This window comes from Hoplias malabaricus, chromosome 16 (genome assembly GCF_029633855.1).
Source record: "Hoplias malabaricus isolate fHopMal1 chromosome 16, fHopMal1.hap1, whole genome shotgun sequence".
NCBI classification, from domain to species: domain Eukaryota; kingdom Metazoa; phylum Chordata; class Actinopteri; order Characiformes; family Erythrinidae; genus Hoplias; species Hoplias malabaricus.
Window position 1 is genome coordinate 1452166 of NC_089815.1, and position 17500 is coordinate 1469665.

The following is a 17500-nucleotide window of genomic DNA, read 5'->3' on the forward strand; positions in this document are numbered from 1 at the left end:
AAAAAAAGAATCAGATTAAAGTACACCAAATCAAAGTCAAACCAATTCACTGAACTGAACTGAATCAAACCGGACCGGACTGAACCGGGTTTGGAGCCTGAGGTGTGGACGACATGAGAACAAACTGATTTCAGATCAGCGCAGACTTTCCTCTTCAGCTTCAAGCTCATTGTCGTTAAGAAGATGTGGAAAATGGTGGTGGGGCCCACAGCGAGAGCCCGAGGAGCGAGAGCCCGGCCACAAATTACTGCTACAAATGGGTGTAATGAATGCAAATTGCCTCGCTCCAGCCGGCTCCCCAGGGACGCCCCGGTCCGCCGTAATGAGGAGCACATGGCCAGCAGTCAGAGCTTTATGGGCTACTATTTTACAGCAGGGAGACATTAGGACTGACATATTGCTGAGCAGCAGTGGATACGGGCCTGGAGAGGAGGGGGAGACGTGGGCAGACTTTTTGGAGCTGAAGCCAGGGTCGGGAGACAGGCACTCTTTTCCAAACAGGTGAAACACTCTCACACACACACACACACACAGTTCAGTGTGCTCATTAAGCCCTACACCAGTTCAGTTCAGTGCCATTAAAACCAGAGCTTCCATCTCTTACCACAAGGAGGTGCTTTTGTGACATCTTCTACATCTCCACTGCCCCCCGGGGAAAAGAGTAACTTCACAACTGAACTCAGCAATGATTTCTCTTTAACCGCTGGAGAACATCCGTCTGAAACATCTACTGCCCGGTCACTCTCTTTCGCTCTCTTTCATCCCTCCCTCACACTCTCACTTCACTTCAGAGAAGGAGGGACTGATGAAAACAGGGAGCGGTGCTTTGTGCTTCAGGTCGACATCACTGCGACAACAGGTGCCCTTCGCTCAAAGCACAAACTGAGCACTGACCTCAGATCAGGTCCAGCCCTGAGGCTAAGGTCATTCATTGAAAATGTTACTTTTGTGAGGGGTTTATTTGGCAAGCTGCTGTCTATATTTCCACAAGCGCAGATACGAACCGGTCAAGTTCAAACGTATATCAACTGGAATGTAATAACTAGGTAACAACCTCATATGTGACTATGTAATTTGCATTGCCAATTCACAGTAACACCTGTAGGGTTCGTAAGGGGTTAAATGACGACAAACAACAACGACTACGGTAATTAATCACGTAACAACTGTGTAATTACACTGTAGTAGTGCAGCAAGATTTAGACCTTATATAAATGAACCCAAACACAATGAACAAAGACTAAAAAAACATGTAACTACGTAATTACACGTTAATAACCTCCTTAAGTTAACGGTAAAAGAACTGATTACGTATTTAATGATATAATTACACGTTAATAACAAAGAATGCTAACAGAGAAAGCTCTAAATGAAGAGTTAAGCCTCGTAAACCCTCACCTGAGCCTCCAACACTGTAAACACTCACAACAACAAGCGCAGTCACATGATTCGTCCGAACAAAACATCACTGTTCAGTCAAACAGCAGGCGCTACAGTAGATTAGCGCGGGTTAATGACGAGGAACGGTGGAAGGCCGTAAGAAAAGAGAGTGTGTGGATTTTACACTCGTCCCAGTCCTTCACCTGTGGACGGACGCTAACGGAGAGGGACCCTCACACGAACCCGTCCCGCTCTAACGACCCCCCCCACGGCGTGTGTACAGTGTGTGACGGGGGGAAGCAGGACGCTGCTGGGTTTGGACCGACTGAAGAAAAGTAACACTGGAATGTAGACCAGGGTTTTTTTTTTCTTCTCCTTTTTGTCCCACCAAAGAAAAACCACCACTTTGGCACCAGGCTGCTGTAAACTGAGCGCTTGGCCGCTCATGGGGAACGGCACTGTTGTGGGTTATTGCAGTAACTCTGTGTTGAGCAACAGCAGAGAAGAGAAGTTGATTTAAACAATAGTTGTTTTATTTTTTTTTTTTTTTAAAGAGAAATTTTGAAAGCCCTTTTGAACCCGAATGAGGACAAAAATGCAAGGGTTTTATTATCTGTCCACACTCCCCACTTCTTTGAAAACCCCTGTGTTTGTTCAAAGGGCTGCTTTAAGTTTCTGTGTTGATTCAAAGCGGAGTCTGAGCCGTGGCCTGCGAAGGAGCCCTGTGTCGTTGTGAGTGTCTACAGTTGTGTGTCACAGATACCTTCCTCTACACTCTGTAGTGCACAGTGTAGTGGTGCAGTAGTATTAGTTTATAATCTGTGAAGTGCACTATGTAGGGAGTAGGGTGCATGTGGAGGCAGGACACTTTTCCCTCCAGGGTCCCGCTCCTTGTTCCTTTGAATGTCTGAAGAATCTCTCGCCTTAAATACGCCGTCTTCTGCAGTCTGTGGAGGGGAGGAGTTCACATTCCTGGACGTCCAGGCTTCAGCAGACGTCTCACAGTCACGGGGACGTTTCTGGGGCGGTGCGCGGTGGGGTACAGTGTAGGGTCCTGTAAAGCGGCAGTAAGGCAGCTCACTAGGAATAAGACACACCCAATGGCCTTGTGACTACTTTACCTCATGTGTCTACTGTCTCCTGTCCGAGGACCACCCACAGATCTTTATGACCCCTGTCGGATTCTCGTTGTATCCAGTGTGTGTGTGTGTGTGTGTGTGTGTGTGTGTGTTTTGTAAGCAGAGATCCTCACTGACCTGTTACTGGACAGTCCAGCGTGAGGTTGGCTCCTAATCGGACAGTAACTCTGCCCCCTACTGGTGTCCTCAGGCTGGCACTGCGGGGGTCAGAGATGTTCCTCGACGAGGCCCTGACGGCAGGAGGCTCTGATAAAAACACACATCAGAACGTTAGAAAACGATGATGTGAGTGTGGGAGTGACTGGGTGAGTGTGTGAGTGACTGGGTGAGTGTGTGAGTGACTGGGTGAGTGTGAGTGACTGGGTGAGTGTGCGAGTGACTGGGTGAGTGTGTGAGTGACTGGGTGAGTGTGCGAGTGACTGGGTGAGTGTGTAAGTGAATGGGTGAGTGTGTGAGTAATTGAGTGAGTGTGTGAGTGAATAGGTAGGTGTGTGAGTGACTGTGTGAGTGACTGGTTGAGTGTGTGAGTGAATAAGTAGGTGTGTGAGTGAATAGGTAGGTGTGTGAGTGACTGGGTGAGTGTGTGAGTGAATAGGTAGGTGTGTGAGTGACTGGGTGAGTGTGTGAGTGAATAGGTAGGTGTGTGAGTGAATAGGTAGGTGTGTGAGTGACTGGGTGAGTGTGTGAGTGAATAGGTAGGTGTGTGAGTGACTGTGTGAGTGAATAGGTGAGTGGGTGAGTGAATAGGTAGGTGTGTGAGTGACTGTGTGAGTGACTGGGTGAGTGTGTGAGTGAATAGGTAGGTGTGTGAGTGACTGTGTGAGTGACTGGGTGAGTGTGTGAGTAATTGAGTGAGTGTGTGAGTGAATGGGTGAGTGATTGAGTGAGTGTGTGAGTGAATGGGTGAGTGATTGAGTGAGTGTGTGAGTATGAATTAAAGACTAATGTAGAGTGGAGCTGAGCTGAGTGTGTAACTCACGGGCCAACAGCACTCGTGTGGTTTCCGAGTCTGTTCCCATGTCGTTTGTGGCAGTGCACCTGTAAACTCCTGTGTCTCCGGCGCCAGGGTTAGTGATGTGCAGCCCTCCTGAGCTGTCCCATGATGCCCTGGGTGAAGAGAGGACCAATCGGCAGCAGAATCAGTTTCTAATTCCAATTATCACTTCCAGATCAATTATCACTTCCACAAGAGGACCGAGAAATAATACGACAGCAGAGCACTTCAGTACTGGAGCCAGTGATGAAACAGGAGCATCTCACACACACACACACACACACACACACAGGTCTGTCCCAGTACCCACACACACTCCAGGAATAAGGACATACACACCAAGCTCCATCACAGTTTTCCAACAGAGTTACACCATGTTTGTGTCAGTCATTTTTAAAGTACACACAAACATGGTGGTTCTACAAGGGTTCTTCAGTGAAGAAAATGGTTCTATGTAGAACCCTGAACACTTGAAGAACCTTTTTCATTCTTTACATTGTGAAGGGGTTCTTCAGATGGAGAATGTGCTGAAGTTAGTTTTATACAGCACTTTATTTAGAGTTGTATTGTTACTATTTCAAGATTTTTACAACAGAGCTACAACTGAGGAACCGTTTCTGGTGCCGTATAGAACCCTGCTCTAAAAGGTGCTGTATATAACCATCTACAGCACATTCTCCTTCATGACGCAAACAAGACACGGTCCCCACATCGACACGGTCCCCACACAGACACTGTCCCCACACAGACACTGTCCCCACACACAGACAAGGTCCCCACACAGACACGATCCCCACACAGACACGTACCCCACACACAGACACGGTCCCCACACAGACACGGTCCCCACACAGACACGGTCCCCACACACAGACACGATCCCCACACCGACACGGTCCCCACACAGACACGGTCCCCACACAGACACGGTCCCCACACACAGACACGATCCCCACACCGACACGGTCCCCACACACAGACACGGTCCCCACACAGACACGGTCCCCACACCGACATGGTCCCCACATACAGACACGGTCCCCACACCGACACGGTCCCCACACCAACACGGTCCCCACACACAGACACGGTCCCCACACAGACACGGTCCCCACACCGACACGGTCCCCACACAGACACGGTCCCCACACACAGACACGGTCCCCACACAGACACGGTCCCCACACAGACACGGTCCCCACACACAGACACGGTCCCCACACCGACACTGTCCCCACACCGACACGGTCCCCACACACAGACACGGTCCCCACACACAGACACTGTCCCCACACAGACACGGTCCCCACACAGACACGGTCCCCACACACAGACACTGTCCCCACACAGACACGGTCCCCACACCGACACTATCCCCACACACAGACACTGTCCCCACACACAGACACTGTCCCCACACAGACACTGTCCCCACACAGACACGGTCCCCACACAGACACGGTCCCCACACCGACACGGTCCCCACACCGACACGGTCCCCACACAGACACGGTACCCACACAGACACGGTCCCCACACACAGACACTGTCCCCACACACAGACACGGTCCCCACACAGACACGGTCCCCACACACAGACACGGTCCCCACACAGACACGGTCCCCACACAGACACGGTTCCCACACAGACACTGTCCCCACACACAGACACGGCCCCACACACAGACACGGTCCCCACACAGACACGGTCCCCACACAGACACGGTTCCCACACAGACACTGTCCCCACACACAGACACGGCCCCACACACAGACACGGCCTCCCACACAGACACGGTTCCCACACACAGACACGGTTCCCACACAGACACGGTTCCCACACAGACACTGTCCCCACACACAGACATGGTCCCCACACACAGACACGGTCCCCACACAGACACGGTTCCCACACAGACACGGTTCCCACAAAGACACTGTCCCCACACAGACACTGTCCCCACACAGACACTGTCCCCACACAGACACGGTCCCCACACACAGACACTGTCCCCACACAGACACGGTCCCCACACAAAGACACTGTCCCCACACACAGACACGGTCCCCACACACAGACACAGGTCCCCACACAGACACGGTTCCCACACAGACACAGGTCCCCACACAGACACGGTTCCCACACAGCCACGGTTCCCACACAGACACTGTCCCCACACACAGACACGGTCCCCACACAGACACGGTTCCCACACAGACACTGTTCCCACACAGACACTGTCCCCACACAAAGACACTGTCCCCACACACAGACACTGTCCCCACACAGACACTGTCCCCACACAGACACTGTCCCCACACAAAGACACTGTCCCCACACAGACACTGTCCCCACACACAGACACGGTCCCCACACAGACACGGTCCCCACACAGACACGGTCCTCACACAAAGACACTGTCCACACACAGACACTGTCCCCACACACAGACATGATCCCCAGACAGACACTGTCTCCACACAGACACTGTCCCCACACACAGACACGGTCCCCAAACAGACACGGTCCCCACACAGACACGGTCCTCACACAAAGACACTGTCCCCACACAGACACTGTCCCCACACACAGACATGATCCCCAGACAGACACTGTCCCCACACAGACACTGTCCCCACACACAGACATGATCCCCACACAGACACTGTTCCCACACAGACACTGTCCCCACACAAAGACACTGTCCCCACACACAGACACTGTCCCCACACACAGACATGATCCCCACACAGACACTGTTCCCACACAGACACTGTCCCCACACAAAGACACTGTCCCCACACAGACACTGTCCCCACACAAAGACACTGTCCCCACACACAGACATGATCCCCACACAGACACTGTTCCCACACAGACACTGTCCCCACACAAAGACACTGTCCCCACACAAAGACACTGTCCCCACACACAGACACTGTCCCCACACACAGACATGATCCCCACACAGACACTGTTCCCACACAGACACTGTCCCCACACAAAGACACTGTCCCCACACAGACACTGTCCCCACACAAAGACACGGTCCCCACACAGACACTGTCCCCACACAGACACTGTCCCCACACACAGACACTGTCCCCACACAAAGACACTGTCCCCACACAGACACTGTCCCCACACACAGACAAAGTCCCCACACAGACACGGTCCCCACACAGACACTGTCCCCACACACAGACACTGTCCCCACACAGACACTGTCCCCACACAGACACTGTCCCCACACAAAGACACTGTCCCCACACAGACACGGTCCCCACACAGACACAGTCCCCACACAGACACGGTCCTCACACAAAGACACTGTCCCCACACAGACACTGTCCCCACACACAGACATGATCCCCAGACAGACATGATCCCCACACAGACACTGTCCCCACACACAGACATGATCCCCACACAGACACGGTCCCCACACACAGACACTGTCCCCACACAGACACGGTCCCCACACCGACACTATCCCCACACACAGACACTGTCCCCACACACAGACACTGTCCCCACACAGACACTGTCCCCACACAGACACGGTCCCCACACAGACACGGTCCCCACACACAGACACGGTCCCCACACCGACACGGTCCCCACACCGACACGGTCCCCACACAGACACGGTACCCACACAGACACGGTCCCCACACACAGACACTGTCCCCACACACAGACACGGTCCCCACACAGACACGGTCCCCACACACAGACACGGTCCCCACACAGACACGGTCCCCACACAGACACGGTTCCCACACAGACACTGTCCCCACACACAGACACGGCCCCACACACAGACACGGTCCCCACACAGACACGGTCCCCACACAGACACGGTTCCCACACAGACACTGTCCCCACACACAGACACGGCCCCACACACAGACACGGCCTCCCACACAGACACGGTTCCCACACACAGACACGGTTCCCACACAGACACGGTTCCCACACAGACACTGTCCCCACACACAGACACGGTCCCCACACACAGACACGGTCCCCACACAGACACGGTTCCCACACAGACACGGTTCCCACAAAGACACTGTCCCCACACAGACACTGTCCCCACACAGACACTGTCCCCACACAGACACGGTCCCCACACACAGACACTGTCCCCACACAGACACGGTCCCCACACAAAGACACTGTCCCCACACACAGACACGGTCCCCACACACAGACACAGGTCCCCACACAGACACGGTTCCCACACAGACACAGGTCCCCACACAGACACGGTTCCCACACAGCCACGGTTCCCACACAGACACTGTCCCCACACACAGACACGGTCCCCACACAGACACGGTTCCCACACAGACACTGTTCCCACACAGACACTGTCCCCACACAAAGACACTGTCCCCACACACAGACACTGTCCCCACACAGACACTGTCCCCACACAGACACTGTCCCCACACAAAGACACTGTCCCCACACAGACACTGTCCCCACACACAGACACGGTCCCCACACAGACACGGTCCCCACACAGACACGGTCCTCACACAAAGACACTGTCCACACACAGACACTGTCCCCACACACAGACATGATCCCCAGACAGACACTGTCTCCACACAGACACTGTCCCCACACACAGACACGGTCCCCACACAGACACGGTCCCCACACAGACACGGTCCTCACACAAAGACACTGTCCCCACACAGACACTGTCCCCACACACAGACATGATCCCCAGACAGACACTGTCCCCACACAGACACTGTCCCCACACACAGACATGATCCCCACACAGACACTGTTCCCACACAGACACTGTCCCCACACAAAGACACTGTCCCCACACACAGACACTGTCCCCACACACAGACATGATCCCCACACAGACACTGTTCCCACACAGACACTGTCCCCACACAAAGACACTGTCCCCACACAGACACTGTCCCCACACAAAGACACTGTCCCCACACACAGACATGATCCCCACACAGACACTGTTCCCACACAGACACTGTCCCCACACAAAGACACTGTCCCCACACAAAGACACTGTCCCCACACACAGACACTGTCCCCACACACAGACATGATCCCCACACAGACACTGTTCCCACACAGACACTGTCCCCACACAAAGACACTGTCCCCACACAGACACTGTCCCCACACAAAGACACGGTCCCCACACAGACACTGTCCCCACACAGACACTGTCCCCACACACAGACACTGTCCCCACACAGACACTGTCCCCACACAGACACTGTCCCCACACAAAGACACTGTCCCCACACAGACACGGTCCCCACACAGACACAGTCCCCACACAGACACGGTCCTCACACAAAGACACTGTCCCCACACAGACACTGTCCCCACACACAGACATGATCCCCAGACAGACATGATCCCCACACAGACACTGTCCCCACACACAGACATGATCCCCACACAGACACTGTTCCCACACAGACACTGTCCCCACACAGACACAGTCCCCACACAGACACAGTCCTCACACAAAGACACTGTCCCCACACAGACACGGTCCCCACACAGACACAGTCCCCACACAGACACGGTCCTCACACAAAGACACTGTCCCCACACAGACACTGTCCCCACACACAGACATGATCCCCAGACAGACACTGTCCCCACACAGACACTGTCCCCACACACAGACATGATCCCCAGACAGACACTGTCCCCACACACAGACATGATCCCCAGACAGACACTGTCCCCACACAGACACTGTCCCCACACACAGACACTGTTCCCACACAGACACTGTCCCCACACACAGACACTGTCCCCACACAGACACTGTCCCCACACACAGACACTGTCCCCACACCAATACTGTCCCACTGTATTAGGCCAAGTTTGTATTAACCTAGAGCTAAAACGAAAGTCCACTCAGGGTCAAAGCGAATGTTACACTCCCGTTGAACGGACAGCAGCGCTGCGGTTAATGTCCGCGGAGAGGAGCCCCAGTCAAAACCACCTCTCTATTCCTCTAAGAAAAGAATAATCTCATGTAAATATTACTCCACAAAGCTGGAATGTATTTGCAGTCACTGCGTTGGCACTGGAGCACAGTGGGGCGCTGGGTTATATTTGGACGCGTGGTCAAACTGGGATTTGTCTGAGCAGCAGAGCCATGGTGATGATGTGATGATGATCATGTATGAGGTCAGAAAAACCAGAAAGACCTAGCTATAAATACACAGTTATATTCTTATGTTAACAACCCTTTTTTACTGAAATAAAAATGCTGTAATATAGAAAATATAATATATATAATAACCTTTCGCAATGAAATGAATGATCTAAGTCTAATCCTAAAACATAGACTTAATCTTAACCTCTGACAAAATTCACTTAAAGTTAATAAAATAAAATAATCCCAAAAATATGTGGAAATGGCACACTTTATAGACTCTTTGTCATTTTATTTGTGGTTTCTGATATTTAGAAAAAACAGAGGGATATTAAAAACATGGGGAGACTCATAACTGGTATACGATGTAATTACCAAGGAAAGAGAATGTAATTAAATAAACCTCATAAAAAATACAACAGAAAATACCAAGAACAAAAAGGCAACAACTTTGAAAAAATGCCTCTGAAATCCCATAAAAGTCCATGTTTAACTGTGTTTACTCTCTCTCTCTGTCTCTCTCTCTCTCTCTCTCTCTCTCTCCAATGCAGACTCTGAGGAGGGGTTAGGATGCTGTTTGCACAGCCATGTCTCAATCAGGTCCTGTAGAGCCCCGCCAGACAATGTTTGGCGACTGTCTGGTTGGAGGCTGAGCTGAAAGTCCTGGACAGCACAAAGCTGAATTACTAAGTCAATGTTTTCAGTGAGTGTGTTTAACAGTCAACAGTAGGATGTAGAGCACCAGACCACAATGCGTCCCCAGAGAGAGAGAGAGAGAGAGGGAGGGAGGAAGAGAGAGCAGGTCTGTCCTCAAATGACCACATTACGTGAGAGTTTAGGGGCTGAATGTTTGAGAAGTTTGGCGATTAGAGAAACACTGGAAAAGGCACATTTCTCAATTCTCAAACCTGATATTTCACATTTGGTTCCACAGAAAAACTCATGCATCATTCTGGAGCAGCTGCACATGAGGCTAAAGGGAGCTAGAGGGATATAAAGCATTAAATACATGTGGGGTGAGCTGGAGTGGTGTTTGAGACCTGGAACTAGTGTCACCCAGCATCAGCATCTGCTCACGTGTAACTGCTCCAGAGCAACCCAAGCAACACAGAACACCAGAAGACAAAGAAGAGGCATGTGGAAAGAGGAGCCAGTAGTCAACACTCAGCAGGCAGATGGTCAACAAGAAGTATTGAGCAGAGATGGACATTTCTGCCACTTTTCTGCTGCATGGTCCCTACTCCACTTGACTCTACTCTGCTTTTCTCCTCCTCCACCAGGTGAATCAGGTCCTGGTTCTGGAAGCGGGTTCTTGTTTAGTGGCTGTTCTCTCGTGGTTCAGAGCGAGTCGAGTAGGGACTAAACCGTGGCGTGTAAACCTTGCAGAGCGCTGATCGTCCAGAGAGAGTAGTCACTCTACGCCACGCAACGCAGACGACCAGCACCAACTCTCCATCTGTAAAATCTCCAGCTGCAGCAGAGATCACGTTTGTTTTTATCCGACTCACGACGGCAGCTCGTAAAATGACGCCGTGGTCTTTTGAAGAGGTTCAAACGCTCCTCGGATCGGTGGCCGACGAAAGAATCCAGCGAGAGCTGGACGCTGCAACGAGGAAGGAACAAACTCTACTGATCTGTCTGAACTGATGACGGAGCTGTGTTCAGTCCCAAACAACAACAACACGCCGATACACCATGAGTAAACACCGCTTAACGTTACCGCCGCCGTTGTTGTGGTTTCCAAAGCCCACTGTTCCCCTTAGAGAAGGTGGGGTGGGGGCGCTGTGGGAGTGGAAAACCAACCAGGGACCAAACAGAGAGTAGAGTCCTGTAGAGTAGGGACCATGCAGTGAGGTCAGAAAGCCATAAAGAAGTCATGGTGTAGCCTTACCTTTCTCCCAGTGGTTTCCCATCTTTGCTCCAGGAAATGGTGGGCGGAGGGCTCCCCTGAGCCGGACAAAGAAGTGTGAGGCTGTGGGTGGCATTCGTTATGTAAGCGGTCCGGCTGATGTTGACCCTGAGGTCCCGGTGAAAGCTAATGGCGGACGCATGCTGCTTAGGACGCACTATGACCGCTCTGCTTTTCAAATGATTCGTTCCTGAGCGTTCAGAGGAGTTTGGAGTCCTGTCCAGATGTTTCCCCACAGATGCTGATCCCTTATCTGAGGAGGCCTGGGCTGTGGCCATCTCCTCCATCAGTTTGCCAACGAAGTGGGAGGCAAGATCATCCGTAACATCCCTGCTCTCTGAGAGCTGGCTGATATTCCTCATCAGTTCCTCAAACCGAGAGGGTTCCAGGGAGAAAGCTCCTGAAGATGCTGACAGCAGGGAGTCACTGCCTGAAGTGGAGGCCAGAAGATAGTTGCCTAAAGCCTTTGCGTCCTTCTTAGGTTCTCCTTCGTCTAGATACAACTCGTTTTTCTGAATCCATCTTTGACCTGGTTTCAGAATCTTGACAAGAGGCGATTCCTCCTGCTCCTGACACTTTGCGCTAACGTAACCCCCCTCCTTACTCTGGAAATTCGTGGATCCATCATTGTTCAACTCCTTCTCCAAGTCCTTCCCATCAGGATGTTCCAGAAGCCTGTTATCATGGCCTATTAGTTTCAGAATGAAGATGTCCGAGGCCTGGTTCGCCCAACAGCGATATTGCCCGATGTCTCCAGTCTCTAGGTTGTAAATCCTCAGAGCTCCAGACTTTGTGATGCTCAGACGTTTGGAGGTCTGAAGGACCTGCCCGTTCTTCTCCCAGCGGATTTGGGCTTTGGGAAAGTGGCGTACTGGGCACTTGATGACTATGGACGTCTTTGGAAGAAGATAAGCCCGTCCACCGATGGTGAAACTCAGCCGTTTCTCCTGCCTCGTCTGGATGTAGATGCGTTTCAGGCCCAGAACCTGAGGGCAGCGTTTCTTGGCGTACTTGTGCTCTGTAGAAAAGAACAAAAAAATGGATTTAGGAAGCTGTAGTAGTTTCAAACCACCAGCTCGCGGGTGACTCCAGAACTTATAACCAGACAAGTCTCGAACACGCCACAGTGAGCCACACACGAGCCAAGAACATTCTCCAAACCCCACAAATAATCTCTTACAGACTCAGTTTTCCCAAAGCTGGCCTGAAAAAGCTGATCCCAAGCCCAGAGACGCGAAAGAATCACGAGATGTGAATAGTCTCAAGGAAATTTAGAGATACTAAATCCATGTGAGAAAAACTGAAACCACAAGGTCTGTCCATGCGAGGATGAGAATGTAAACACTAAGCAGCACCAGGCCTTTAGGATCTAGAGCAGAGGTATTTAAACATTTCCTCAGGAGACTCCTCAGTGCCAGTTTCTTGGGTTCTTGCGCACCCTCCCTCAAGCAAAACCATGTTTTCAATATGTAAACATCCTCAGCATCTGTATAAAACCACCAGGTCAAATCAGCCCGTTAGCACAGGACTTTTATTATGTATTATGTACATTCTACTAACTAAAATATATTAAAATAAAATATAATAAAATAAAATAAATGCAGCACATGACGAAAATAGCTTCTCCTCTTCCTGCTCTGTGGGGGGCTTTCTCTCCACATCCAGGGGTCCATCAACACATATTTAATTCTTGCAATCTCACCCCAACACATCTGCAATTCCTTCATTGCTCACTAGGGGGGGTGTGCCCCACAGATTGAATATCTCCGGTCTAAAAAATCAGGGCTCTGTTCTCTCCTTTTCAGCTGTAAAACTGAGAGTGGCTACTCCTGAAGAGATGTGGCCAGTCCCTACTTTAATGTTATCAAACGGCCGAGCTGAAATCACACAGTTTCACGGGTCAAAGTGCACCACTCCAGCATTTATGGTTATAACCATTATCGTAAACACAATTTTCTGAACATGACCCCACAATATTTTTGGATCAGAATATATCTCCGACCATCAGCGAAGGAGGCTCTGCTTTGAGCTGACACTTGAGCTCCAGACAGTCTCAGATAATTCATGTTTATGTTTGGAGTCGCGACGTGACGGTGGACAACGAGTTCTGGACCAAAAACCCCTCTCCCACACATCACTGAGGTCCAGCGCTCCAGAGAACACAACTCAGGCTCTGGGGCTTCATACTCCTCCAGCTCTTTAGCTCAGAGAGAGAGAGAGAGAGACAGAGAGAGACAGAGAGAGACTCACTGCTGCAGGGGCTCATGCGGCAGCTTCTGATGAGTGGAGGGGGTTGAAGGCCGCTGCAGGCCGATTTGTCGAGAGTAACCAGCTGCCCTGCCATGGTGAGTCTCCGACACACAGACTCTCGCCTCTGGATCCCTTTACCACAGCTCACAGAGCACTACGAGCACACACACACACACAGAGAGAGAGAGAGAGAGAGAGAGAGAGAGAGAGCAACAAACATTAAATACATAAGCTTCAGGGTAAATAATAAGGTTCAAGCCCAAAGTAATCAAACCATTGACCTTTCAGTTCTTTTCTTTTACCACCAGGCCATGGCTGCCTAAACCTATCTTCTCAATAAGTGTTGTGCTATTCCTGATGTTTCTCCTGATCGTATGGATTTGTTAAATCTACAGCACACTTCATTTAACACAATGAAGTACTTATTAACCGCTGACACTAGGCACTGGACGACCACCTCAAATAACACTGTATTATCACCAGGAGAGATGTGGAAAGGGTTAAACCAACACATTCACACACACACAGATACACACACACACACACACACACACACACAGACACACACAGTATTACACTGACTGGAATAATGGGGTTGGGGATTGTTTGGTTTTTTAAATAAACTCTTGCTGCTGAGATAAACAGCTGTTTTAATCTAATTTCCTCAGGTGTGTAAAACGTCTGTAGAGCACCGCACACCCCCAGCGGAACTGTTCCTGCATTCTGACAATTTACGGGGTCTTTAAAAAGCCAGAGTATAAACAGTTTTGGGGCATTGTGGACTTTTGAAAACACAATTCATTTTTTCCAGAGAAAAACACTGTTAATGTGTGTGTGACATGGACAAGTGAGGACATTGCTGCAGGACAGACACACACAAACACACAAACACACACAAACACACACCTTGGACCACTCTCCTCCATCCAGATGTGGCTGTAGGCAGTGTGTGTGTGTGCACGGTTGGTGTGTAGCAGGTTTAGCTCCATGACACTCATCATCTGGAAGTTTCCTGAAGCTCCCTCCAGCCAAACGCTGCCGGCAGTGAACCTTCCTCCACTGAGTTCCCCTCACACATGCCTGAGAGCACTGAGCACACACACACACACACACACACACACACACACACAGCACAGTCAAACCAAACATGTTGACACACCCTGAGGAACGCACATCAGCTTTTTACTAGCTGTTAGAATCAATGTATAAAAACATAATAAAAAGACTGCTTCATTGTGCACACTCTGTGTAAACTGTGTTTAATTCTCACATTTATCAGTTTGTGGGGTTTTTGTTAATTTATAAATTTTATTTTATTTTTACTTGTGTCCTTGAGTTTGAGGAAGGCATGCCATAAATTAAACTTATTATTATTATTATTATTATTAAAATTTGAACTGTAGTAAATCTGATCTAGGACTGAACTGGAGTAAATCTGAACTGGAGAAGATCTGATCTGTGACTGAAATCTATGGTGGTGTAATGGAAGTTACCTGCTGCCACTCCTCTGTCTCCCAGGCCGGGGGGCAATGGTGCTGGTTGCAGGCCTGTAGCTCTGGGGGTCTGACCCCCCCACACTCTGACCACTCCGCTGGCTCAGTGATGTTCCCCCCTACAGACTTTACACACGACACACTTCGCGTCTGTAGGCCAACACCGCATGACTCTGAACATGGAGACCAGCCGCTTACCTCCCATCTGGAACACACACACACACACACACACACACACACACACAAGTTGAGAAGAGAAAACAAATTGATGGCCTCTCCACCAGAGCTTTGTTTACAAATCTGGACTGTACTGCAGATGGCACACTAAACTGTTTATCAGTCCACAGACAGACACACACACACAGAGATACACACACACACCCAAAGAGACACAAACAAATGTATGCATAATTTCCATACAAAATATATTACATCAACGCAATCACTACCAGAAAAAGTGTACATTGTTCTTGCGGAAATGACGTTCACATCTGCAATGAATCAAACCAGTTTTTTTCCCAGTGTCCACACACTTCCACTCTTTAAATTAAGAACCCACTTCATACTGAACACACATTAACACATTTCTCAAACGCACCTCAGCTTCTCTTTAACATCGTACATTCAGATATTCATGAACCATGAGATTTCTGAAGCCTGTGCTCCACTAGAGGACAGCAAAGAGGCGCAGCTTTGTATTTCAGCCAGAGATTCAGATGTGTCCGGTCCAAAGAAGAAAACACAGAAAGACTGCTGCAGAAGTCTAACAACAAAGGCACGTATATAGACAGCTTTCTCAGGACCATCATCAAAATTAAATGACAGACACTCCCTGGATTCAGGGAGAAAACACACCAAATACCTCACAAACAGTCACCCAGAGGAAACCCACACAGACACAGGGAGAACACACCACACTCCTCACAGACAGTCACCCGGAGGAAACCCACACAGACACAGGGAGAACACACCACACTCCTCACAGACAGTCACCCGGAGGAAACCCACGCAGACACAGAGAGAACACACCACACTCCTCACAGACAGTCACCCGGAGGAAACCCACGCAGACACAGGGAGAACACACCACACTCCTCACAGACAGTCACCCGGAGGAAACCCACGCAGACACAGAGAGAACACACCACACTCCTCACAGACAGTCACCCGGAGGAAACCCACGCAGACACAGAGAGAACACACCACACTCCTCACAGACAGTCACCCGGAGGAAACCCACGCAGACACAGAGAGAACACACCACACTCCTCACAGACAGTCACCCGGAGGAAACCCACGCAGACACAGAGAGAACACACCACACTCCTCACAGACAGTCACCCGGAGGAAACCCACGCAGACACAGAGAGAACACACCACACTCCTCACAGACAGTCACCCGGAGGAAACCCACGCAGACACAGAGAGAACACACCACACTCCTCACAGACAGTCACCCGGAGGAAACCCACGTAGACACAGAGAGAACACACCACGCTCCGCACAGACAGTCACCCGGAGGAAACCCACGCAGACACAGGGAGAACACACCACACTCCTCACAGACAGTCACCCGGAGCGGGACTCGAACCCACAACCTCCAGGACCCTGGAGCTGTAACAGAGACACTACCTGCTGCTCCACTGTGACGTCTGCATATTAAATTTTATTTAATAAAACATAAATATCAGGTTTTGATGTGGTTATGAAAGCTTTTAGATACTAAGTGTAGTGGGGCATTGCTCCTTTTAGTGACCCCTGATGTCAGGTGGTCTGCAAACCATGCTTACGGATTCTGTTTCAGCCGCTCAGTAAAAAATAAATAAACAAGAAATAAACAACCTCCTGAAAATCAGCACATCTGCACGGACATGCACAACAGTAAATACACACACACACAAACACACACACACATTCTCTCTCTCTCTCTCCCTCACACACACACACACACACACACACACACAGTAAACAGAGAGGGTCTGCAGTGAGTGAGAACTCCAAATAAAGTGAGGTGAATTATAACAGCTCTTCTGTAACAGGCCTCCACCCACACACACACACACACACACACTAGGCACACACACACACACACTAGGCACATATCCTGGTATGTGCAAACATAGATGAACCTGCTGCTGCTTAATGGACACTAGCACAGT

At 50.4% G+C, this 17500-nt stretch overlaps 2 protein-coding genes across 2 annotated transcripts in view; both read right to left on the minus strand.

Moving 5' to 3' along the window:
* rplp2l (ribosomal protein, large P2, like) overlaps positions 1-17500 on the minus strand; it is a 165170-nt gene that overhangs the window by 10362 nt on the left and 137308 nt on the right. The window lies entirely within an intron of this gene.
* The window catches only part of adamtsl3 (ADAMTS-like 3), a 37387-nt gene that overhangs the window by 10283 nt on the left and 9604 nt on the right, over positions 1-17500 (minus strand). Inside the window, exons 6-11 of the mRNA XM_066647959.1 lie at positions 15342-15546; positions 14755-14937; positions 13849-14002; positions 11581-12616; positions 3499-3626; positions 2637-2765 (exon numbers count right to left, since the gene is read on the minus strand). Coding sequence (XP_066504056.1) covers positions 2637-2765; positions 3499-3626; positions 11581-12616; positions 13849-14002; positions 14755-14937; positions 15342-15546 — 1835 coding nt within the window. The remainder of the gene's footprint in view (positions 1-2636; positions 2766-3498; positions 3627-11580; positions 12617-13848; positions 14003-14754; positions 14938-15341; positions 15547-17500) is intronic.